General features: G+C 42.2%; 1 protein-coding gene across 1 annotated transcript; it reads right to left on the bottom strand.

Moving 5' to 3' along the window:
* Positions 1-566: 566 nt before the first annotated feature.
* LOC136465591 (uncharacterized) lies at positions 567-13,218 on the bottom strand. Its single transcript, XM_066464264.1, has 3 exons — positions 12,930-13,218; positions 12,489-12,502; positions 567-827 (listed from the first exon to the last, which is right to left on the bottom strand). Exons 1-3 carry the CDS (start codon positions 13,216-13,218, stop codon positions 567-569), a joined length of 564 nt encoding a protein of 187 aa, XP_066320361.1.
* Positions 13,219-27,254: the final 14,036 nt, after the last annotated feature.

The following is a 27,254-nucleotide window of genomic DNA, read 5'->3' as shown; positions in this document are numbered from 1 at the left end:
CACATATGTCTCAAGAGAAGCCATGTAGTTAGGATATCAATCCATGTAGAAGAATATATCCAGGTAGTACCACTACTTCTACTACTACTTCCACTATTGCTACTACTACTACCACTAGTTCTACTACTACTACCACTATTGCTACTACTACTACCACTAGTTCTACTACTACTACTACCACTACTTCTACTACTACTACCACTAGTTCTACTACTACTACTACCACTAGTTCTACTATTACTACCACTACTTCTAATACTACTACTACCACTAGCACTACTACTACAACTAATACTACTACAACTATCACTACCACTGACAACAACAAGAGAGAAGGCATACCTGACGGGCGCTAGGGGGTAGGGGCGGGCGGCGTCGGGGTCAGGGGTCGCCGGAGTCGGGAACGGGGTCGGGCACGGGCGGCGTCGGGGCGGGCGGTCCACGGGGCGCGGCCGGGAGCAGGGCTGGCTCCTCCTCCTCCTCCCCTCTTCCTCCTCCTCCTCCTCGCCTCCTCCCCTCCTCCACCCACAGGCGTTGGTGGGCCGGCGTGGGCGAGCTGGCCACGCTCAGCCACACGTGGCCACAGAGGCGGGGGCTGGCGAGGGGCGGGGGCAGGCAGCCGGCGTGCGGCGCGGTGAGGGGTTGTGGTGGGCGGCGCGCGCGTGGGGAAGGGCAGCGGCGCGCGGTGTCGGCGGCGGCCGCGGGCGTGGCGCATGGGGAGGGGAGGGCGGCGCGAGGCGCGGGGGCAGGCCGGCGTTGGCGGGCGACGGCGCAGGGACGGCCGGGAGCGGCGGCGCGAGGCAGTTGGCCAGGAGCGGCGATTCCGTCTGGTTTTTGGTTTTTATGAATTCAAGTGAATGAAAATCTAGATAGATTTTTTCCGCCCCTTTGCCGAGCGCCGGATCAGGGAGGCACTCGGCAAAGGAGGCAACTTTGCCGAGTGCCCCGATCCAGCCGCCGGCATAGGTTTTTTTTGAAATACCTTTGCCGAGTGCCCCTGTGAAGGCACTCGGCAAAGAGGAAATTTTTAAAAAAAATTCAAAAAACCTCTTCGCTGAGCGCCTTATTCTTGGCACTCGGCAAAGACCCCCTTTGCCTAGTGCCATGCCCCGGCGCTCGGCAAATTTTTTTTTGTTTTTGGCCTCCAAATTTTTTGTGCATCCCTTTTAAAGTACCAGAAACTCCTCGTTAGAATTTGGGGATTTTTTGTGGCTTTTTCATATATTTAGTTACTTTATTTCGTTTACTTGAATTTTTTCGAAAAATATAAATTTGAACTACACGTGGTATGAATAATGGAATTTAATGATTTAAAAAATGATAGTCAAGTTACTGAGTGTAGTGTGAGGCCGTATCCAGGAACGGACCCAAAATTTCGGACATCTTGTTCACGAAACATGACAGCGAACTTGCGTGCAAAGTGTTTTTAAATTCTATAAAAAGAAAACGAAGTCCAAAAATCATGAAACTTGTTGAGATGTCGTGATATCGTATGTGGAGGCTATGATAAAAATTTCAGAAGATTTCATGCACGTTATCATGTACGATGCTTACAAACCAAGACATCTCTATATGTGAGAGCAGGCACTCAGCAAAGAAGGACGTGGCCGAACACCGTTACGCGGGGCAGCCTATGCCGAGTGCCACGCTTTTGCCAAGAGCCTGGCACTCGGCAAACAAGTCCTTTACCGAGTGCCCTTTTTTGCCGAGTGCCCGGTACTCGGCAAAGAATTCTTTGCCGAGTGCAATTCTTTGTTGAGTGCGGCACTCGGCAAAGAAGGTCTTCGCCGAGTGCCCGATTTTTGACACTCAACAAAGCATTTTGCACTCGACAAAGGCCATGTTTCCAGTAGTGACCTCATATACATTTTTCCTCTCTGGCTAGCTGTAACACCCTAAATTTTACAACAATTGAAAGTAGGGAAAATTGATTTATTAAGCATTTTTGTGAGCATTTAAATTTAGGAAGAATAATAAAGTTTATCAAGTTAAAATTGAATATAGGTTAACAACAATGAATGTGCATTCATGCTGCTGCATATAAATTTTTGGAATGGTTTGATTTGAACTCAAATTTGAACTTGATTTGAATTTTGTCTTCAAAATTGCTTTGGAAAGAAATTAGAAAAAAAAGAGATAAAATCTTTCTTCTTCCTCTTTCCGGCCCGTACGCCCGCTGCTACTCGTGGCCCACCTCTTCCCCGCGCCGGCCTGCGTCCCTCTCTCCCCGCTGTGCTCCGCTCGGCCCTGCTCTAGCGCCGGCCCACGCTCGCCCATGCCGCAAGCCGCTGGAGGTAGCCTAGCTCGCTCGACCCAGTTCGCTGGCCAGCCGCAAGCCACGCCCACGCGCCTTCCTCCGCCCGCTGACAGCCTTGGCCCGTAGGTCAGGGGCTTCTCCTTCCTGGCGCCGTAGCGAAGTCGGACACTGTGCCAACACCGTCGAGTCCGCCCTTGCCACGATCCATGGCGCCGTGGCGCCCAAGGGATCCTGGCCCCATAAATAGCGCCCGCACCCCTCCTCTGTCTCCTATCCCATCTGGCGCCCGTTTTTCTTCGCCAAGCAGCCGCGGCCGAGCTTTGTTCCAGCGCCGCCGCCGACCACCGCTGTCCACCAAACGCCGAGCCGCCGTCGCTGCTTCCCGCTTGCGTTTTCCGGTTCGGGTGAGATCCCCATCCCTTCCTCTCTCTCCCGGTACCTTTCTTTGGTCGAATAGTGCACTGGAGGTCGTGAACCGAGTACTCTAGAGGCCAGGCCATGGCGCCGCCGTTGTCCAAGCCACCATTGGCACTAGTTCCGGCGCCTCTCTCTCTCTCTCTCTCTCTCTCTCTCTCTCTCTCTCTCTCTATTCCCGCCAGATCGGATCTCAACCGCCCAAATCTAATCCAACGGACTTAATCAGGAGGATACCCCTTCGCGTGGCCGTTTTACTTAAGAGTCCCTAGTATTTTACAAAAATAGAACCCAGCCGTCCTTTGCGCGTTTCACAGTTTCTGTTTTCTTTCTTTTCGAAAGCGTATTTTCGTTCGGATGGGCTAAATACGTTTTCAATTATTTACAGTTTTGTCATTCAACTTGTTTTAGCCATAACTTCTTTATTTTAACTCCGATTTGATCCGTTCAAGTTGCGTTAGGTTCATAATTATGTGATCTACATGTTTATGTTACTGTAAAGTAGATTTCCAACTTTTAAAATTCGAGCTTAGATTTAATCTATTATTTTCCTATAGGAAATCTTGTCTAAATCATAACTTTTTCGTTTTAGATCTGATTTTCGTGGTCTTCGCGCATGTGTGTTCGTAGCAGGACATAGATTTCGTTTTCCAAACTTTCCATCTTGATTCTTTGCTATTGGTGTACTGTTCTAATCTGTAGCCTTGTTTGCTTTGCATGATTGCTCCTGGATGATTGTATGTTGCTGTGGTTATCGGAGTATAGACGGTGAGCAGTTCTTGGGAGATCAAGGGTACGACTTTGACGAGCAGGACCAGCAGGAGTACTTTGCTCAAGGCAAGTATAGCATGGGATCATCCTTGTTTCCTATTCACTTTAATTCATTAAATTCATGTTGCATGTGTCATCTTGATATGGATTTCCTAGAATTGAACTATTACCTTGTCACCTAAGGGTTATGCATTGGGTAGCTTTGCTAGTGCTCAATTAAACCATGATCGTGTAACTTGACTAGTGGTATATGCAATAAACATTAAAACATGACTTTTTAGCAACATGGAAACAGGGGGCTGGAGTGTTTAGCTACTTTCTAAATGCTTCAGATTCCTCTCCCTAAGGACTTATCTGTAAGTGATCATCCGGGACTTACAGTACAGCTGTGAGGGCTACATGGCTCTGGCTTTAGCTCAATATGAAGACCTTTTCTAGCTTGTTAGTGGTTACCTTTATGGCGCAAGAGGGGTGTGTTTTCGGGTTGGATATAGTGCGGCCTCTGTCCGTCAGTGTATAGGTTGCGCGTCATTGTGCCTGTCGGAAGGGGAGCTCTACATTCGTAGGCCACAGAAACCTAGCGGCCCTAACTTGTTAGATGAACCTTTGAAAGTCTTCATAGTGACCCCTGCCTGCTCACCTTGGAAGTGTTTTGGGAGTTATAAACCTGGGCATATGGGTATCATGACTCACAGTGAAAGTGTACTACCTCTGCAGAGTGTAAAACTGGTATATCAGCCATGCTCACGGTCACGAGCGGCCTTGGAACCCTTATGGAATAGATGATCACTAAGTAATATCTATTTATGCTATTCATTATTCATGTTTACATTTGATCATGTGTTTTGCAATGGGAATTGAAACAACTTGATGCTACTCATAAGCTAAAATTGTGACAACTAAAAGCTTAACGCTGTTAAACCTGTGTCTAACCTTTTGAGCCTCATGAACACCAGTGTTACACTTGTTGAGTACGACATGTACTTACGCTTGTTTATTTTCATTATTTGGATAAAAATCCCAGATGGGTAACAGATGACTATGGGTATGATGATTTTCCTGAGGACTACTAGACTTGTGGTCAACCAGTCGACGTCCCTGTGAAATGAAGCTTCCACGAGAGATCTTTTTATTACCTTTGCTATAATTATGTAATAACTCTGTTTTATTCGTGATGTAATAAACATTGGTGATGATACTATTCATAATTTGTCGGCTTATGTGTGTGACTGATCTCTGGGCGCACATAAGGTTTTGCACCTTCATTTTATTCCTTAAAATTGGGTGTGACACTAGCTAGCCAGCTCTCCCCTCTTCTATCAGCTACAGTGCCACTACTACCACTGGGACTTGTGTCGCTCCTGGATCCCCCCTCATCCTCTTTATATAGATGCTCGATTGCAGCACATGACCATTAGCAAAGGACAGAGACAATAATTCACCTGGGGTGTGCAAGTTGAACCTTCCGGTGGCAGTGGCGATAACATAGGCCATCCCATCCTCCTGTGTTGTTACAACCATCCAAAATGGCTGGCTTGTCAAGGTACTATGGTTTATGCTTTATAATTTAGAGACAGATCTATGTAGAACCACTTTAATCTTTGACCTTGCATACCTTGCAACCCTAAAAAGTATAGAACATTAACAATGAATTATATTGCTTTTTCCATGTTCTCTCAGTTGAATATAAATGGAAAGAAGTCCACAAAAAGGGTCCATATATAGTAGTATACATAAAGTTTTGTATTTTTAAATATGATTATATATATACATATATAACCTATGTGTATGTGTGTTTGTCTAAGACTTCTACTGTTGTATACTACTATAGAGAAGAGACATTTGTCAACCAACCACACACCCAAAACCATAAAGCACACAAATTATGAGATACTTTGTAGATATATTCTGTTTGAAGAATGATTTTAAATAAGAATAACAAGCCTTCCACTATTACATAAAAAAATTTCAATGGCACTTTCACCGCTGGTTTGTTAAAAACTGCTTGTGATAGATTTTACTGCTAGTTTATAATAGATGGGCGTAGTGGTTGTTGGATCCGGCGGTGAATGATTATCTCTGTGGGCTCATGTCCTCAACCGGCGGTGAAAAATATAGATTAGAGGAGAAATGTCTCCTTGATTTCGTTCATAACACTGTTCATGTAAACCTTCAAAAACCTAGACTAGTGATGGGGTTCCGTCAACTCTCGAACTTAAATAATGACTAATGTGACTCAGGAAAAAAATCAGCACAATTCAATATATGTATGAAACATGTCCAAGATGTCTTAAATCTTAGTTTCAATCTAAACATAAATGTAGAAGTTCTCGCAGACTGGTTTGAACAACACCTTAGTGTAAGCTTGGTAAGAGAAAAAATTATGAATATAGGGTTAGATGTCCACAATATCAACTTAGTCGTTTTTCGGTGATGTGTCTCAGCCTTATTAGCCGTCATAGGGCTGGCAGCTGCCCCTATAATCATAAAATCCACTATTAAAAATTAAAAAAATGGCACTAAAACTGCCATTATTTGGCTGGTAATATGAAGCATTCTGCCTACAGAGCCTACACTGAGAGCCATCACATATATGAAAGAAATAAGTACTAAGCAGACCTGTGGGCACAAACCGTGCTAAGTGCTAAGTGCAAATCAGCAAATACTGACCAACAAAAATATAAGATGCATGCATGTGCTATGAGCTGTTTGAAACAAACGGAAAAAAAGAAGTTGGCCAAAAAGTTAGAGATGATGCATAGGTGTGCAGTGATCTAGATCTAACTAACGCTTGCTCCATCACAAGAGCTCCCCAATGCAAGTGTGTATGCGACTTTGCATCAAGAAGCTAAGAGAAGAAGAGAGAGGGTACAGCCTTCATCACACTCGCAGATAACAACATATATAAGAGACTGTTGAGATCTGAGTGTGTAGCATGGTAAGCCTGTACTCTCTCTCTTCTCCCTTTAGCCTTGATGAAATCTTGAACAATCTTAATTTGTCTCTATCTTACCGACACCACCCCATATACATTTTTCCTCTCTGGCTAGCTAGCCAGCTCTCCCCTCTTCTATCCGCTCCAGTGCCACTACTACCACTGGACTTGTGTCGCTCCTGGATCCCCCCTCATTCTCTTTATATAGATGCTCGATTGCAGCACATGACCATTAGCAAAGGACAGAGACAATAATTCACCTGGGGTGTGCAAGTTGAACCTTCCGGTGGCAGTGGCGATAACGTAGGCCATCCCATCCTCCTGTGTTGTTACAACCATCCAAAATGGCTGGCTTGTCAAGGTACTATGGTTTATGCTTTATAATTTAGAGACAAACCTATGTAGAACCACTTTAATCTTTGACCTTGCATACCTTGCAACCCTAAAAAATATAGAACATTAACAATGAATTATATTGCTTTTTCCATGTTCTCTCAGTTGAATATAAATGGAAAGAAGTCCACAAAAGGGTCCATATATATAGTAGTATATATAAAGTTTTGTATTTTTAAATATGATTATATATATACATATATAACCTATGTGTATGTGTGTTTGTCTAAGACTTCTATTGTTGTATACTACTATAGAGAAGAGACATTTGTCGACCAACCACACACCCAAAACCATAAAGCACACAAATTATGAGATACTTTGTAGATATATTCTGTTTGAAGAATGTTGTTTAATAAGCATAATAAGCCTTCCACTATTACATAAAAAAATTTCAATGGCACTTTCACCGCTGGTTTGTTAAAAACTGCTTGTGATAGATTTTACTGCTAGTTTATAATAGATGGGCGTAGTGGTTGTTGGATCCGGCGGTGAATGATTATCTCTGTGGGCTCATGTCCTGAACCAGCGGTGAAAAATATAGATTAGAGGAGAAATGTCTCCTTGATTTCGTTCATAACATGTTCATGTAAACCTTCAAAACCCTAGACTAGTGATGGGGTTCCGTCGACTCTCGAACTTAAATAATGACTAATGTGACTCAGGAAAAAAATCAGCACAATTCAATAATATACGTATGAAACATGTCTAGGACGTCTTAAATTTTACTTTCAATCTAAACATAAATGTAGAAGTTCTCGCAGACCGGTTTGAACAACACCTTAGTGTAAGCTTCGTAAGAGAAAAAATTATGAATATAGGGTTAGATGTCCACAATATCAACTTAGTCGTTTTTCGGTGATGTGTCTCGGCTTTATTAGCCGTCATAGGGCTAGCAGCACTACCCCTAGATCTGGACATCACTGCCGGTTCAAAAACCCACTTCACTAGTCGGATTTTGAACTGACAGTGACATACCGGCAGTGATGGGGGTTGACATCACTGTCGGTCCTTAAAAACCGACACTGATCTACAGGAAATAGTGTCGGTTCCTGGCTCCACCCGGCAGTGTCCAGTTGAACAACACTGCCGGTTTGTAGTGCCAACCGATAGTGAAGGTTACTTCAAGAGTGTCGGTTCTTGGCTCAAGCCAGCAGTGTTGAGCAAGCCTACACTGTCGGTTCATGGATCAAACCGGCAGTGTTGTAGTAAATATCAGTGTCGGTTTCATGGATCAAACCGGCAGTGTTCTCGTAACTATCAGTGTCAGTTCATGGTTCAAGCCGACAGTGTTGAGTAAGCCAACACTAGTCGGTTTGCTTTTAACCGGCAGTGTTGGTTACGACAACACTGTCGGTTTGTTGCTAACCGGCGGTGATGGCCCTATTCGTATTTTATTGTTTTATAATTTATTTTAATTTATATTTTTTGTGGAGTCGGGTTTCAGCTTTATATACGCTACGTAGACAACAGGTCCATCAATATTAAACATTACAAATGTTACGATTACAATTCAAATGTTCTTATCCACATCTCGATCCCTCAAAATAAAAAAGAAATGTTCTTGGACTTCACACATGCTTCTCGGACTTCTTACAATAATCTAGTGAGCCGCTCTAGGACATACTGGTCCTTGTACTTCATGGATTGTGCAATGGAAAATACTCCATCTTTTTTCAATACCTCGGCTAAGATAAATTTTGCCAGCTCTGATTGTAGTGCGACGATCTCTATGTCTAGCAGCCTTTCGTGCTTATATTTCTTGCGCTGTCATTCAAAAAAGATGATATCCAAAGAGGAACAGTAAATCATTTTGTTGAATTATTAACAGACATAAATGGAATAGGGATTATACACACCAACTTATTCGGCTTCTTCCGATTTCCCACCGATGTAGCGACGCATTGCCCACATTACATCAAACCCGCATTCATTGTTTCCCGATAGCTGTGATAGGTACTTCCCTCCATTTCGATAACCTTGAATGGGACCGGCATCCCACCGATATGTCTTCTTCGGACACTGAGCAACATTAAAAGGAGAAACATTAGAAAGCGGTATGTGTGATTAGAAAATAATAGTTATTAGGATCGCTTACTAATTCAGCACTGCCACCAGTGCATCCAGATGATAAAATGGTTTTTTCTTCGAGTCCCACACCTCGAGCAAATTTTTGGCAAGATTAACACAAATGAAGACGAAATGGTTGCTTGCAATCACATAATCCTAATTATCGAATAATCATAACGAAAAAAGAAGCATAAAATTAAAAGCTGAGAACACATACTCGTAGTTGTAGGCTAGAAGTATGTGGGTTTTCTTCTTCATCAGTGAATTCGTCGAAAACAGCAATCAATCTCTGTTTCAGGTCTTCCACGTCACATCCAAAGAGGCCTAGACATGTCCTCTCATTGACTCGCATGGGGTCCAAGAAGCCTATGTAATCCCATTTGCTTTTTAGAATGCAAAATTTTGCTATACACCTACATAAAATCATGGGAAGTGCTCAAAAGTTAACAATTTGTGTCTCAAGAGAGTAGTTAATTGTAATATCATGCGTGTAGGGTACTTACATAGTCCACAGCATCAACATTTGAACATCGAGAGAGCGTTTCTGGTATAGCTGGAACAAGCACTCCACTCGACATTGAACTTCTCTTCTTCAGGATATTGGAAAACATGTGGCGAACGGATAATAACCTCAAAACCAAAGTCGTCCGTCTCTATTGCTTGAGCCATGTAATATTCATGTAACTGGCTCATATATGTTGTTAGATTTTTATACTCATGATCGGGAACCAAAAGATTGCCCCTTTTCATACTTCATTGCCAGGTGTTCCTGTCCCTTGTACATCATAATAGATGTTCGCGGCCTCTTCCATGGTTAAATCAGGGTTGTCTTCGACTAACTTCATAATGTTCCTTAAATCTTTATTGTGTATTTCTTCGTCTCTTGTTGTAGCATATTTATTCTGTGTTTGCCTTTTGAATTCGGACTTCAACAAAAACAGAGGACAGTGAGGCACATAGATTGAAGAAACTAACACAACCTTCCTTCGAGATGTGTGCTGTAAATTTTTCTTTTATCAAGGTGGTAACGCTGCCACTGAATGGCCTTTTTCTTTTCTATTGGTCCACTTTGGGAGCATTAGCGATCGAATCCAAGGACCTTTTCTGCAACTGCGAGGATGTAGTTAATCTTGTTTTGGGTTGAGGTGGAGGAGGTGGATGACGACGAGAATTCTGTTTTCCCGGCGTTGATGAAGATGGAGGAGGAGGAGGAGTCTTTTTTCTCGGGGCTGGTGAAGATGGAGTCGGACGAGGAGGAATAGAAGGAGACCTCTGTCTTCTTGGGGGTGATGGCTCCGGATGAGGAGGGGAGTAATCTCTGTTGGGAGATGGTGAGTGATCATCGCGGGTGGGTGAAGACTCGCAGTCGTCCTCATCATCAGAGGACAATTGATGGTCAAGCTTAATGAAGCGCTTGCGCCAGGCAACTTGAGAGCCCTTGTTTTGACCAAGTTTCAGCCTATCTTTCGCTACGGGGTACTCAATGGGTATCTTGTTATACTTCTTATCAAGTATTCTGTCAATGGTGACGCGAGCGTACCCCAGTGGAATTGGGCGGCCATTAATTGTCCCGTCTCCTATAGGCCAGGCCTAGTCGAGTGCCACCTTGTCCTTTGTCCATTCCTGACGGATGTACAACCTGACATTGACGGGTTTAGTGATGTCATCCACTGGATGAGGCACATTCGCCTCTTCTTCGTCGAGCGGGGTCAATCCGCAGCTATTCCGACCCCTAAACTGTGGGCTAAAGGCACTAGGAGTAGGGTTTTGTGGTACTACTGACCCCTTGGACAGCAAAATTTGCTTGACTCGCGCTTCAATGGTCGCCTCAATCTGTGCTTCCATTCTATCTTCCATCTCTTTTCGTCTCCTCAAATACTCTGCCTCATGTTCCGCTCTACCACTCGAGCGGCTCCGGTAAGTGTTAGATTCTTAGGGGAATGCTAGTTTCCAAGGAACAACACCGGTTCCTCTAGTGCGACCAGGGTGCTCCTTGGTTCCGAGTGCTTGGGTGAGCATGTCTTTCTCCCTATTAGAAGTGCGACTCCCTTGCCTCACCTCCTTAGTTACCTGGGAGATATTTTGGATGAGTTTGCTCATGGGTTGATTTGAGGAGCTAAAGCTCCCATCCTTGGCATGCCGTACATTTCTCCCCATACAGTATAATACCAATCTAGGCTCCCAATCGGTGGTCTTAACCTGAACGCCTTCCTCAGCAAGGCGATCCATCTTTTGAAGTTCTGCTTCAAATTCTGGCATCTTTTTGGCATAGCCACGAGAGCCGAGATGATGAGGATTCATCGCTTTCTATGAATTTTCCTTATTCTTCCTGCTTAGTTCTAAGTACTCCTCGGATAACCTGTATTCCTTGAAATCCTGCCAAAAGTCCTTCTGCTTGCTAAACTGTCCACCATCGAAATCTGGCTCTTTATTAAATTCTTGTACAATGTCCCCTTGAAATTCTTGAAGCATGTCCCCATTATTTCTTTTGCTTTTTTCTTGACTAACTCTCTGTCATACTCGGCTGGGAATGTGAAATACTCTAGGATCTTGACATCCCATATGTAATCCTTCTCACTTTCGGGAACCCTCCACCGGTCATCATCTTTCCCAATCCACTTCATGTACTTAATCGGGATGAAGTCCCTAACAAGTAACCCGAGGATAGTCTTGTATTTGGTCAAAGCTATAGGCGATGAGAGTGGATCCCCAAATTCATCGAACTCAGTAATGTGACAGTGTGCATTCCTACCAACAGGAATCTTTGACACGCCTTGCTTGGATCTGGCCTTCCTACTACCTAAACCCTCTGGCTCCTTGGCCGGTGGAGGCTCCTGCTAGAGACACCAAGTAAGCTATGACTCTCTCAATTGATTAGTGTGTGTGGCTACATACTGACATGATACCAAAGTTACCTATCCATCTTGGTCATTTTGACCCAGATCGAGTAGGCCGGACGGGGTCCATGGCTGCTCGTTCTCACTGACCTGATTGACACCGTCACCATTTATCGGATCATGCGGCTCTCCCATCTAGCGATATCAGCCACCTCTTATTGCCGATCAGTTCTTCGGTGATGGGGTAACAGGCAATGATGAGTCATGGCTGTGACACGATCATGGTTAGTTTTGGCCGCGGACAACTACTAATAGCATATGTTCATATATATAATATGTTTAAGGCAAAGTCTAATAATAAGTCCACATACAACAAAGTCAAATAATAGCATTTGTTCACCTAGAACAAATTCATTGTTTGATTGACCACATACAACAAAGTACACCTACTCTTCTACGAAACTAAGCCTACATCAACTTCCAAATAAGAAAAGCGATGACCATAGCCATAAATAAAAGCATAACATCTTTCCAAGACCAAGGAGCAATTCTCCTAATCTTCACATCTTCGACGGGTGGCTTCTTTTCAATCTCCAGTGCCAGCGGATGGCCATGGTTTGCATTCATTGGACCATAGTAGGCCAGTTGCCCATGGTTTGCAAGGTAAGTTGGATAACTATAGTAGGCCTTCAAAGCTTCAGCTTCTATGTTGTATTTTTTGTGCAAATTATCAGGGTAGCGATTGACTTGAGCATAGCAATCTTCCCAGGTTCAATAAATCCTAGGCATGTGACCAACATGCACTACATACCATGCCATGGTTGCCTATACATTTAAGTAAATTAGGCATGTGGTAAGTTTCCATTGACTGCTAGTTTTCATTGCTTGCTGTGACTGCACACAGCGGAAAAGGTGTTGATGATCAATGTTTAAATACTTAGACTGCACACAGCGCAAAAGGTCACTTAGCTGTGACTCGAGGGAATAACTTGTTGCAACAACATGCAAATAACACCAATGGTTCTTAAACAGTTTAGGGCCATGATTACTAGGTCCTCAACAAATCAGTAGGTAGCATAATCTCTTCAGGGAAAAACTAACTGGTTTATGTAACAGCATGTACATATAAGGATAGCTAAACCAAGGAGTAACAGCATGTAACCCAATCGAATAGGAATCGGCTGCTATTGGGAAGACAACAATCATGGGGCATTTCATCGAACACATAGCGGGCAGTGAGCCACGCGCTCACCGTGGGGGTGGGAAAGCAGCTGTTCGCACGCGCTCCTAAAGGCCTCGGTGGTGCTTCGGCGTCGGGCGGTGGACGGCGTGGGGAGTGCTCCAGCGTGGGGTGCTGCATGGGCGTCGGCGTCAAAGAAGAGGAGCACGGGGCTAGGAACAGCGGCGTGAGAGGCGGTGGACAGGTGCTCTAACGTGGGGCGGTGCATGGGCCTCGACATCGAAGAAGAGGAGCGTGGGCCTAGGAACGGTGGCGCGGGGGCGGTGGACGGGTGCTCCGGCGTGGGGCGGTGCACAGGCATTGGCGTCGAAGAAGAGGAGTGCGGGGCTGGGAATGGTTGGCGCGGGGTTGAAATTTTTCAACCCCTGGTGGGCTTTTAAACCAGACCTCATCACTGCCGGTTCTAATTAGAAACCGACACTGATGGGGTACATCACTGCCGGTTGTAAGTAGAAACCGACAGTGATGGGAGTACATCACTGCCGAGCCATTCTTTAAACCGGCAGTGATTGCCGTGTAGTGGTTACAGCATAAGTAACTTATCTTTTCCACTTCTTTCGAATACCTCCTACTGTCTCAACGGTTAAGGCCCCGCAACTTAGCCCCGATACCCGTGTTCGAATCCCGAGCGGCCCACTTTTTTTGGTTTAATTTTATAATTTATTAAGCGGTCTAAAGGTCAAAAAGATAAAATAAATAAACATTGGCACACATCCTATACTAACGCAGCGGTTAAGTGTATGAACTCTGTAGCCCGAGACCCGAGCTCAAACCCGAGGGCTGGCACAATTTTTTTTAATTTTTTACATATCATTGTTGGTTTTCAAAATAAACCGACAGTGATAACAAGCATCACTGGTGGTTTCTTCTCATCATTACCGGTTTTTTGAAACCGACAGTGATATTTATATATATTAAAAAAATTCTTTTATATACTGAATAAATAGAAGCATATGTAATCCTATGTCGAAAAGGCTTGAATTTTTTTTGACAAGCTTGTACACCCAAATTAAGATCCCACACAGGATCTTAGATTTTTCTAATCATTTTTTTATTAATTATATTTTTCTATGTGCTGAATGAGACAAAAGAGGGTGAATTTCATCTTGGACCCAATAGATTTTTTTCATCCACCTCCACAAAATTTTATCCCTAGGGCACATTAGAGCCTGTATAAAAGTTTGGCACCATTCTGGATCTTTTCGTGGTTAGACTCAGTTGAACCTATAATTAATAGGTGTCGTCGTGCGGAAATTCAATTAAACCTCAGAAAGTAGCAAACCATCTTCGGAAAATTCTAAACTTGGTGTTTCCTTCACACGTGGCACGTACAAGCCTAAGAAAAAGTTTAAGACCAATACAATACCGAAATGCCTATAAATCACAGAAACCTTGATAACCTATGTGTATAGTCATGGTTCGATGAAAGGGCACATGTACCTCTGTAAAGCATGTATACTCCGCCTATGTTGAAATGGCTTGAAATTTTTTTGGCAAACATGTACACCAAAATTAATACCCCACACAGGATCTTAGGATTTTCTGATGATTTTTTTATTAATTATATTTTTCTCTACGCCAAATGAGACAAAAGAGGGTGAATTTCATCTTGAATCCAATAGATTTTTTTCATCCACCTCCACAAAATTCTTATCCCTAGGGCACATTAGAGCCTATATAAAAGTTTGGCACCATTCCGGATCTTTTTGTGGGTAGACTCAGTTCAACCTATAATTAATAGGTGTCGTCGCGCGGAAATTCAATTAAACCTCAAAAAGTAGCAAACCATCTCCGGGAAATCCCAAACATGGTGTTTCCTTCACACGTGGCACGTGCAAGCCTAAAAAAAGTTTAAGACCAATACGACACCAGAATGGCTATGAACCACAGAAACCTTGATAACCTATGTGTATAGTCATGGTTCGATGAAAGGGCATATGTACCTCTGTAAAGCATGTATACCCTGCCTATGTCGAAATGGCTTTAATTTTTTTTGACAAGCATGTACACCAAAATTAAGACTCCACACAGGATCTTAGGATTTTCTGATGATTTTTTTATTTATTATATTTTTCTCTATGCCAAATAAGACAAAAGACGGTGAATTTCATCTTGGACCCAATTGATTTTTCCATCTATCTCCACAAAATTCTTATCCCTAGGACACATTAGAGCCTGTGTAAAAGTTTGGCATCATTCTGAATCTTTTCATGGGTAGACTCAATTCAACCTATAATTAATAGGTGTCATCGCGCGGAAATTCAATTAAACCTCAGAAAGTAGCAAACCATCTCCAGGAAATCCCAAACTTGGTGTTTCCTTCACATGTGGCACGTGCAAGCCTAAAAAAAGTTTGAGACCAATACGACACCGGAATGCCTATGAACCACACAAACCTTGATAACCTATGTGTATAGTCATGGTTCGATGAAAGGGCATATGTACCTCTGTGAAGCATGTATACTCCGCCTATGTCGAAATGGCTTGAAAATTTTTTTGGCAAGCATGTACACCAAAATTAAGACCCCACACAGGATCTTAGGATTTTCTAATGATTTTTTTATTAATTATATTTTTCTCTGTGCCAAATAAGACAAAAGAGGGTGAATTTCATCTTGAACCCAATAGATTTTTTCATCCACCTCCACAAAATTCTTATCCCTAGGGCACATTAGAGCCTGTGTAAAAGTTTGATATCATTCTGGATAATTTTGTGGGTAGACTCAGTTTAACCTATAATTAATAGGTGTCGTCGCGCGGAAATTTAATTAAACCTCAGAAAGTAGCAAACCATCTCCAGGAAATCCCAAACTTGGTGTTTCCTTCACACATGGCACGTGCCAGCCTAAGAAAAAGTTTGAGACCAATACTACACCGGAATACCTATGAACCACAGAAACCTTGACAACCTATTTGTATAGTCATGGTTCGATGATAGGGCATATGTACCTCTGTGAAGCATGTATACTCCGCCTATGTCGAAATAGCTTGAAATTTTTTTGGCAAGCATGTACACCAAAAATAAGACCCCACACAGGATCTTAGAATTTTTTGATGATTTTTTTATTTATTATATTTTTCTCTGTGCCAAATGAGACAAAAGAGGGTGAATTTCATCTTGTACCCAACAGATTTTTTCATCCACCTCCACAAAATTCTTATCCCTAGGACATATTAGAGCCTGTGTAAAAGTTTGGCACCCTTCTGGATCTTTTCGTGGGTAGACTCAGTTCAACCTATAATTAATAGGTGTCATCGTGCGGAAATTTAATTAAACCTCAGAAAGTAGCAAAGTATCTCTAAAAAATCCCAAACTTGATGTTTCCTTCACACGTGGCACGTGCAAGCCTAAGAAAAAGTTTAAACCAATACGACACCGGAATGTCTATGAACCACAGAAACCTTGATAAGCTATGTGTATAGTCATGGTTCAATGAAAGGGCACATGTACCTCTGTGAAGCATGTATACTCCGCCTATGTTGAAATGGCTTGAAAATTTTTTTGGCAAGCACGTACACCAAAATTAAGACCCACACATAGGATTTTAGGATTTTTTGATGATTTTTTTATTTATTATATTTTTCTCTGTGTTAAATGAGACAAAAGAGGGTGAATTTCATTTTGGACCCAATAGATTTTTTCATCCACCTCCACAAAATTCTTATCCCTAGGGCACATTAGAGCCTGTGTAAAAGTTTGGCATCATTCCGGATCTTTTCGTGGGTAGACTCAGTTCAACCTATAATTAATAGGTATCGTCGCACGAAAATTCTTCCAAGTAAAATGTGGCAACATAATTAAATATAGATTGAATGCAAGGAATAAGAATATATATAAATGTAGAATGCAAAGAAACATGAATATAAATATAGATCAAATGAGTATAGATAGAATATTGGAGAAGACAACATATCAATACCATTGAAAAATGCAGGAGCCATGACTAAATCACATAGAGAGAGAGTGGATGTCTTGAGAAGTGAGAGTGAAACGTGATAAATGAGACTGAGAGAGTTCGTGGGTGGGTGGGATCGATGTATGTGGCTGGCAATTTGTTTTATATAGGGGGGCATGGACATCAATGTCGGTTTTTAAATAGAACCGACAGTGAAGGTGGCTATCACTGCCGGTTTTTAAATAGAACCGACAGTGAAGGTGCATATATATAAATGATATATTTATTTAGATACTATAGTGGGAAAGTTTTAACAAGAACAATATATTTATTTAGATAGTAATGAAATACATAAAAAATACAAAAATTTAGAAATATTTACATATACGATAACAAAGACCTTACACTAAAATTCCATATACGATAACAAAGACCTATTTGCGTATAGGTCAATATTACCATCAATGTGTATCAACACATTATAATTTAACCACCTCAGTAGCATTCTTCTTGCACCAACTAGGGTTCAAACAACAGCACCAAGGTGGTCTACGAGCTATACCGGTTGGAGATGATAAGGTGGCATCGATGAATCCATGCCTCTACTGTACATGGCCTTTTTCTTAGTACAGTCCAGAGCACATCGGATTCAGCTCTACACCACAGCGGATAGCTCTGTGAACCTCATGGCACCTCCAATCTTTGGTGTTGCTCTATCTTCAGTAGCATTCTTCTAGTCCCTCATGTGTGCACCATTTTGGTGGACTACGATGCATAACGATATATGTGGTTTGTTGTGAGAGGAAAACATTATATCATGGCTGATAAGGCCTGGCTGAAACCAACATGCATGGAGAGGCTAGCTCCTGGCCGAGGGCCATTTTATAGGGGCAAGCAGTCCTGGTATATTTTTATTTCTAAACTAAAGTTGTCGGGGTAGGTGGGAGCAGTGTTCCAACTGTTGTGGTCATGGAAGCACTATTGGCATGTGAGGAGCATCTACACATCACTGTTGGTTTTAGTTTAAAAATCGATAGTGAATGGACCCTTCTATGTCGGTTTGAGCAACCGACAGTGATAGAAGCTATCACTGCCGGTTTTAAAACCAAAACCGGTAGTGAAGGGCCCCGTCGCCAACTTTTAGTAAAAAAATATAAAAAAACACTATCGGTTTAGAGCCTACCATCGCAGCCTTTTTGTAAAAAATATAAAAAAGTTTGGCCCGCCTAAGATTCGAGCGCGGGTCATGAGGTCGAGAGTGTGCGGCCTTAACCGCTGAGTTAGGATAGGGAGTTCGGCAGAATGGTTTTATTTTTTCTTTTATCCCATTGTAATGAACTACTAAATAATAAATGCAAAATCAAAAAAGTTTGGCCCGCCTAGGGATTCGAGCTCGGGTCTCAGAGTACAGAGTGCGTGGCCTTAACCGCTGAGCTAGGATAGGAAGTTCGCTTAGTTTGCTTTTCTTTATTTATTTATTAATAGAAATAATGCAGTTAGTTTATATTCTAAAATAACATAAAAATTTATGTCTTGATTATTTAATTCTATGATAATTAATTAATGGTCTATAATTATCAAATAATAGTGTTTGTGAACATCATCTTAACATTTGATTACATAGTCAATAATTAAATTATAGAGATGCGCATAAAATATAAATTAAATATTCAGTGCGAATTACTAATACAACGTCTACATAATGATTACATAGTTAACAATAATCTAACTATCTTTAGGTGCATCAACAATGAGGGTCCTCATTGTGATCAATTCGTACATAAGCAGGTTCATCACCCTCTTGAAGGATAGGTAGGGGTACGTTCGCCCCTGAATGGAGGCATTTCCTGATAGCCCCTGTAGTCTGCTTCGTCCGTCACTCCATTGACACCGACAATCTTCCTTTTCCCTTCTAGGACTACTTTTAGCCTTCCTTTTGTCTTGTTGTCCCTTGCATAGAAGACTTGCATAATATCTCTTGCAAGGACGAAGGGGTCGTCTCTGTATGCGGTCTTAGTGAGATCAACGGTAGTGAACCCTTCGCTGTCAGTGTTGATTTCCTCGAGCCAGACCCACTAGCAGTGAAAAAGAGCTGCCTTCAATAGACCGTAGGCTAGCTCCCATATCTCCTCCATGAAACCATAGTATGTTGCCTGCACGTTGCCGTTCTCGTCGTGAACATCAAAACGAACACCACAATTTTGGTATGTGCTCTTTTCATCTTGCTTTTTTGTGTAAAATGTGAATCCATTGATCTCATACCCTTGATACTTAAGATATGTACTCAAAGGTCCCTTGGCTAAGGCATCCAGTTGATTACCCAACTTTATTCCAAGCAAGCGACGTCGCAACCAGCTGACAAATTCCTCCTTATGTTTTTTATCGAGCCAAGCCTGTGACCTGCTCGGATACAGAGTTTGCAGCGATTGCCTATGCTCGTCAATGTATGACATCACACCCTCGGCTTGCTAGAGAACAGCGAACTATACCTGTCTGAAAGAAACAGGGTCGTCTACTATAACAGATTTCTCCCCGATCGTTCCTTTGCCACATAGTCTTCCCTCATGACGAGATTCTGGGACTCCGATCCATTTGATGTCCAGATAATATGTGCAGAACTCAATGGCCTCCTCCATTGACCATCCTTCAACCATGCCCCCTTCTGGCCTGAATCTGTTCCTAACATACCTCCGGAAAACATTCATCAATCTTTCGAAAGGAAACATCTGATGCAGGTACATTGGGCCAAGGGCTCTAATTTGGTCAACAAGATGAATGAGCAGATGCAATGAGATATCAAAGTAAGTTGGTGGGAAATGCATCTCAAGCCTAATGAGAGTTTCAGCTATGTCCCGCTACAGCTGCTCTAGCGTGGACATATCAATGACCTTTTTGAGATCGCATTGAAGAACGAGCAAAGCTTTTTGATTGGGGCACGGACCTTTGGGGAGAGGATACCACGCAGGGCAACAGGGAGCAGCTGAGTCATAATGACATGACAGTCATGGGCCTTCATAGGGCCATAGTTGAACTTGAGTTCTCTCATGTTCACTAGCCTCTTCGGGTTCGCATAGTAGCCCATCGGGACTTTGAGTTCATTGAAGAAAGAAATAAGTGCACACTTTTCTTCCTTCTTCAATGTTCATGACGCAACCGGAAGTTCGAACTGGCCATTCTCTAGCTCCACGGGATGCAGCTCCTTCTTGATTCCCAAGTGTTGCATGTCCAGGCGTGTGGCTAGTGAATCCTTCGATATCCCCCCGGTGTCCATTAAGGTGTTAAGAGTGTTAGCGCACACGTTTTTAGTGATGTGCATGGGATCAAGACAGTGGCGTACACTCAGAAATGGACAGTAAGGTAGTTTCTAGAAAACCAATTTTTTCTTCCAAACGCTCCCATTAGGCGCTGCTACTGCATTGTCCCCCTTCCTAAGGACAACCTCTAGTTTGTTGAGTTCACGAAGTATCGCAGGCCCGTCTCGATATTTTGGAGCTAAGCGTTTCTCAATAGTACCGTTGAAATCTTTTCTATTCCTGCGGTAAGGGTGATCCTTAGGTAGGAACCTACGGTGTCCCATATAAACTATCTTTGAGTTATTTGGCAGATTTACCGCATCGGTGTCGTCCAAGCACTCGACACATCTAGTATAGCCTTTTGTCTTCTCTCTAGACAACGAACCTCGACCTGGCAGGTCGATGATTGTAGCGATAAGTACTCCCTTGATCGTGACATGTTCCTTTTTGTACTCGTCCTAAACATCTGGCACACCCTTTTCAAATATCTCCACTAGTTCATCAATCACTGGTTCTAGAAACACATTGATATCATTCCTAGGCTGTCTTGGTCCTTGGATCAGTAGTGGCATCTAGATGTACGACCGCTTCATACAGACCTAAGGTAGAAGGTTGTATATACAGAGCGTCACTGGCCAGGTGCTATGATTGTTTCTAACCTGGTCAAAAATATTCATCCCATCTGTGCTCAAAGCAAACCAAAGGTGCCTTACCTCTCCACTAATGTCCTTATAGAACATAGTATTGACAGTCCTCCAGTCATGCCCATCGGCGGGGTGCCTCATCATTGTATCTTTCTTACGCTCTTCGCCATGCCAGCGCAACAGCTTGGCTGACTTTGCACATGCAAACAACCTATGCACCCGGGGAGCTGTAGGAAAATACCAAACAACCTTTACGGGACCTCCTCTGGTCTTGGTACCCTCATCTGACGGCCCTTCCTTGTATCGTGGAGCTTCACACTTGGGGCACTTGTCCAAGTCTTTGTATTTTTCTCCACGGTACAATATGCAATCATTGGAACACGCGTGGATTTTTTCAACCTTGAGGCCGATGGGGCAGATCATTTGCTTGGCCAAGTATGTCTTTTCTGGCAACTTATTTTTTTCTGGGAGCATTTTCCTTATTATACCTAACAACTTATCAAAGCCTTTATCACTCAATCCGTTTGTCGATTTGAACTCTAACAACATGATGTCGGCTTCCAGTTTGCTCATTGGACAATTCCTATACAATGGTGTTTTGCCATCTTGTCTCATTTTCTCTAGCTTTCTCAGCTGTCTTTCACTAAGACATCCGGTCTCTACATTATGTAGCAGCTGAGAAATGCCATCGTTATCCTCGGTGTCGTCAGCTATCATGTTACTAAACACATTATTAACTGTGGCCATAGGTTCCGTGTTGACACCAGGTTTCTCGTCAGCATCGTGGATGGCTACGTCAGGCATGTCCACATCATCATCGCTTTCCTGCAGAACATTCACACCAACCTCGCCATGCATAGTCCATATCGTATAGTTTGACATGAATCCCCCTGGTAATCAAGTGCGGTCGTATAGACTCAATTTGATGAAAGTTCATATGATTCTTGCAATCTTTGCATGGGCAGAAGACAGGGTTCCCATTTCCAGCATGGGCTTTGGCATCGGTGATAAACTGGCTGACGCCATGCATGTACCGCTTGTCCGTTCGGGACAGATGCATCCACTCTCGATCCATCTCTGCACAAAAAAATACTGAGACAGTAATTACAAAGAATTAATAAGAAATCGAGCTTCATGAACAACAATTGTAGCTCAAAAGTACCATTTTTGGAAAACAACTAATTATAGTATCACATACTAACAATGATGATCTTGACCACCATGGAATAATTAGCTAGGAATTTAAATGTATTCATAGACACCAACCTTTTGGATGATGGATTCACCACAATTTGAGCCTTGCACAAATGTCCAATTGGAAAAGTGCTCTCTAGAATAGAAAAAGAACTAGAATGAGAATCAAGCAATGTAGCCATCAAAACGAAGCTAATTAAGCAACAAAATCAAAGGAGTGGATATTTGTTACTAACCTTAAAGCAAAAAGATCAAGCCATTCTTCAAAATCCAAGCACTAGCTTCATGGTGAAGAGCAGCCGCAACAATGGAGGGAAGGGTCTAAACACGCACCTCTGTTCTCGGGATGGAAGAGAGGAGGAAGGAGAGGACGGCTGCAGCCTTTTTGTGTTGTAGGCTTATCACCGTCGGTTCTTGGCTAGAACCAGTGATAGTGCCCAATCATTGTCGGCTCTTGGCTTAAACCGGCAGTGATGAGTGCCCGTCAAAACACTGCCGGTTCAAGCCACAAACCGGCAGTGATGTGGTCATTTACTGCCGGTTTTAGCCCAGCACCAATCATTTTTTCATTTTCAAGCTCATAACCGGCAGTGAAAGTACATCACTGCCGGTTCTCACAAATCCGGCAGTGATGAGGCCGGCAGTGATGTACAAATCTGACGTAGTGCAGCTGCCCCTAGAATCATAGAATCCACTATTAAAAATTAAAAAAAAATGGCACTAAAACTGCCATTATTTGGCTGGTAATATTGCAAAGGATGTATAATTGGTTAATTTTTTGAATATCTCTAAAATATGCTGGGCCACATAATTAAGAAGGAACACTACCAAAATGGTGTAATTCTCCTAGTGTTTTAAGTAGTAATAAAACACTACCACTCGTCATGGCACGTAGGAATTCTCACTGTGAGGTATTTGGTAGGAAAAGTTTTATACTAAATTTTGAATGCTAAAACACTAGGAGAAGTCCACGTCACTCGAAGAAGTCTAAAATTCTAGCTGTGGAAGTGCGGTCCAGCATATTTAATTTGAGTGGCCATTATTTGCCCTAATCATCAACTAATAGTAATAATTACGAGGGACGGGCCAGAGCCCGGAGGGAGATTATTGGACCTGCTGGCTGGGTGTCGGCGAAGTTCAGTGCATGTCCCCGTCCCAGGGCGCCTGATCGAGCGAGGAGGCCGGGCATGATGCATCAACTTGCATTATTGCATGCATATGTGGTGATCTGATCGATCTCGAGCTCGCAACCGGGTGGCCCCCGTACGTCCCCACTCCCCAGTGCAGCATGGTGTGGATATGGCCTGCAATTGGCAGCAGTCCTATTCACTGTATATGTGTTGGCCCCTCTATCTCCATGTGTTCACTTGCTGTGCACAGTAGTACACACAGCAGTGCACATGATCGAGCACGCAGTACTGCTGATGGACAGGAGCGAGGGTCTATATAGCTAGCTTTTGGCGCCGCGCGCGCCCATAGAACAGAACCAACTATATATGCACGCATGCATGTGGTTATATTTCATGCATGCATGCATTACAAGACCTTGCCATGTGCAGCTGGGGGCCTACTGCATGCTATGCATGGCAGCGGTGCTTTTTTCGTGCCTTTTCTACGTCAATTCTCACTGGCCTGCTGATTGCTCGATCTCCCGTTGCATTGTCTTCTGCACTGTGTATAAATTAAAGTAGAAAAAACAGGGTGTGCATTATTACATGTGCATCCAAGAATCATATAGTGTGTGCGCGCGCCCTAGCTAGCCCCTTTCAAGTTTAGATATATCAATACGCAGGGTAAAACTGGATGTCTGGAAATCTAAATTATTCGAATTCGTATCTGCTAAAACTTGTAATATGGATATATGTATTCTTATTCATTTCTAATATGGATACTAAATAGATGTATATATATTTGTTTTCGTTATTTTTATCTATCTGATTCTAGCTAGATCCATATTCAAAAATATCCGATAACATCCATATCCATGAGGAATATAGTACTCGTTATTCCTATGACTAATGACTAATTGAAAATATCGATTTTGTAATACAATTTAAAAGTAATTACTAATAATAGTAACTTTAAATATTTTTTATAATGATATATAAACTAAAATATAATTAATTTTTAAATAACTAACAACATTAATTTAAGGTGGCTAACTATATTAATTTCATTAATATGACACATGATATATGATGTGCACCATCAAAATTATTTAAAAGTGATGGCGAATACCATTCATTTTAATATTAGTAATATATATAAATAAAAATAATTAATTTGTAATAGCTGCTTTGAAAGGTTGAAACTATTTAAAAGTTATAGCTATGAGTTGTTTTTCAGCCCGTGGTTTATCTTAAATACTAATCATGCACACATAATTAATATGATTACTAATTTATAATTTATATACTTGATATAATTGTTCATTTTATGATGAACATAATAATTAGTATGATTAACAATATAGTTTTGTTATTATTTGTCTATATGTACAAAATTTTGATATGCTATTACATGATTTGTTTCTCTAAAATCATTGAATGAATATTTATAGACAATAAAGTTAAATGGATATCCAAATACAAATCCTTATCGAACTATCCATTTTTTATTAGTATCCAAGGATATTCTGATTCACTTGATAGAAATACATACTCCATCCATTCCAAATTATAAGACGCCTTGTCTTTTCGAGAGATACGTAGATTTTGTTATATATTTAGATATATAATATGTCTTGATATATATTATCAAAAGTAGTTTATCTAGAAAAGTCAAACCATTTTATATGAAACGGATGGAGTAATAAATAGTGGCATTCATATCCGATTCAATGCTATATGATCTTATTCCATTCCTAGACACAGGAACCGTGTGTGGATTTGTTTTCTGCGTGTGACCTAACCTCTACAACCTTTTACCAATCTAAAAGACATATGCTCGACATACACCCTTTGTCCCCAAATCTCTATCTCTACAACTAAAACATTCATAACTGTTCTGTCCACAGGTGCGACACCAAAGCCGCTCTATGCGATCAGATCACACTAGTAGAGAACAGACCTTTGATCCTCGGTCAAAATGGGCTCTAGTCCCGGAATTTTTTACCCCCGAGACTAGAAATACCTTTAGTCCCGGTTGGAGGCTCCAACCAGGACTAAAGGACCCTGCCCAACGGCTACTGCGCCAGACAGAGGTGGCAGGGACCTTTAGTCCCGGTTGGAGCCACCAACCGGGACTAAAGGTATACTTTTACTCCCGGTTGGTGGATCCAACCGGGAGTAAAAGTCTACTCCCGGGCCATGGCTGCGCCCGGGGTTGGAAAGTTACCTTTAGTCCCGGTTGGATCCACCAACCGGGACTAAATGTTCTCCCTTTATATATCGGTCGTCTCCTTCTTCCTCCCCGAGCCCGAGCTCAGCATATTTTGAAGCTCACTGCACTAGTGTTCTTGCTTCCTCCCTCCCTCCATTGTTCCTCCATCCATTCTTCGATTCCTCCGTCGATTTCTTCGATTCCTCCGTCGATTCTTCAGTTGTAAAGGTTACCAATCTCATACTCTCATTTTTCACCATTTTCTTATGCCATTTTGTTCACTATATATATTTATGGTTCTTTATTGTCGTTTTTTTCATTTGTAAGCAATTTGAGCTCAAAATCACTTCAAGCTTACATATTTACATGAAAGAAGGTTAAAGTATATATAAATATAAACTTAGAAAATAGTTAGAAAATTATAGCAAATCCGTACTAGTTGAACTTGCGGACCGTGTTCAGCTCGGCGAGCATGTTCTCTGCCGAGCGGTAACGGACGTCAAGGAGGAGCTTTGATTCTACGAGGGAGAGCGACAACGGTCGTGGAAGACCGTGTTCCCTTCCTCGTAGAATCGGAGCTCTTCCTTGACCAAGTACGGTGCTGTCCGGTGGAGAAATGCTCGCTGAGATGATCACGTAAGTAAGGTCAACTAGTACGGATGGTTATTTATTCACATGTCCCGATATCGTCGCAGTAGTCTATCAATCACCGTACCTAAACGTAGTATATATAAATATAAACTTAGAAAATAGTTAGAAAATTATAGAAAATCCGTATTAGTTGAACTTGCGGACCGTGTTCATCTCGGCGATCATGTTCTCTGCCGAGCGGTAACGGATATCAAGGAGGAGCTTTGATTCTACAAGGGAGAGCGACAACGGTCGTGGAAGACCGTGTTCCCTTCCTCGTAGAATCGGAGCTCTTCCTTGACCAAGTACGGTGCCGTCCGGTGGAGAAATGCTCACCGAGATGATCACGTAAGCAAGGTCAACTAGTACGGATGGTTATTTATTAAAACATGTTTTTGAGCTATAATGTATTAAAAATGAGTATAGAGATCTAGATAATTTTATAGTTTCTTAATTTTATTTGTTTATAAAAGGAGAAATTTATAGTGTATTAAAAAATGAGTATAGAGAGTAGATGGCAACTGCTTCCGGGTCCTCGGCCTCTCATGGGTTTCTAAAGCGACTTAGGCTGGGCCTCCCTCTCATTCCATGCGGCAAGTGTCGTGATGAGACGAAGATTGTGATGGAGTACCGAGTGAAGAAGGAGGGTCCCAACAAGGATCGTATCTTCTACAAGTGTCCGGATCGCAATGTGAGTTATTTTATCGTATTTAATGATTATGGTTAGTTTATACCTATTTTCATGATGGTTGTGATTAAAGTTCTAATTTTTTGTTTTAATTTCAGTGGGATGGCAGTGGACGATGTTTAGGCTTCTACTGGGAGGAAGAGTATGTTGAACTCGTGCAAAAATATCTTGCACAACAGGCAGATACGGCGGCTAATGAGGCAGTGATCCAGCCGAAGAAGCCCAAAGATGTTGCACAATCGGGGGATCTGTCTGTTTTAGTTGAGATTGGTCGCGAAATCCTTGTGCTCCTAAAATGTATTTTAGCTTTAGTTCTTTTAGTGGTAGTTGGGATTGTCTACATTGTAGCGATGCTTTCATAAATTTGTATCTTTTGTGGTGGCACGCATGTTGTATAAATAATTAATTATGATCTAGGTTTTAATATGATATTTATGTCATGTAATGCAGATGAGCCGTCATTGGATGTATAATGCTGATCGCCACTCCCAAGAGTTCATTGACGGCGTACATTCTTTGTTACGTGCGGCCGAGGCAAACAAACGCGACGGTTTCATGTGCTGCCCATGTGCCATATGTACGAATACGGTGGAATATCCTTGCTCAAGGACTCTTCATTCACACTTGTTCAAGTCGGGTTTCATGCCAAACTATATTTGTTGGACAAAGCA

The sequence above is a fragment of the Miscanthus floridulus genome, chromosome 7, assembly GCF_019320115.1.
Source record: "Miscanthus floridulus cultivar M001 chromosome 7, ASM1932011v1, whole genome shotgun sequence".
Classification (NCBI taxonomy): domain Eukaryota; kingdom Viridiplantae; phylum Streptophyta; class Magnoliopsida; order Poales; family Poaceae; genus Miscanthus; species Miscanthus floridulus.
Note: the sequence above shows the minus strand (reverse complement) of the source record. Positions and strands in the feature narration are given on the sequence as shown.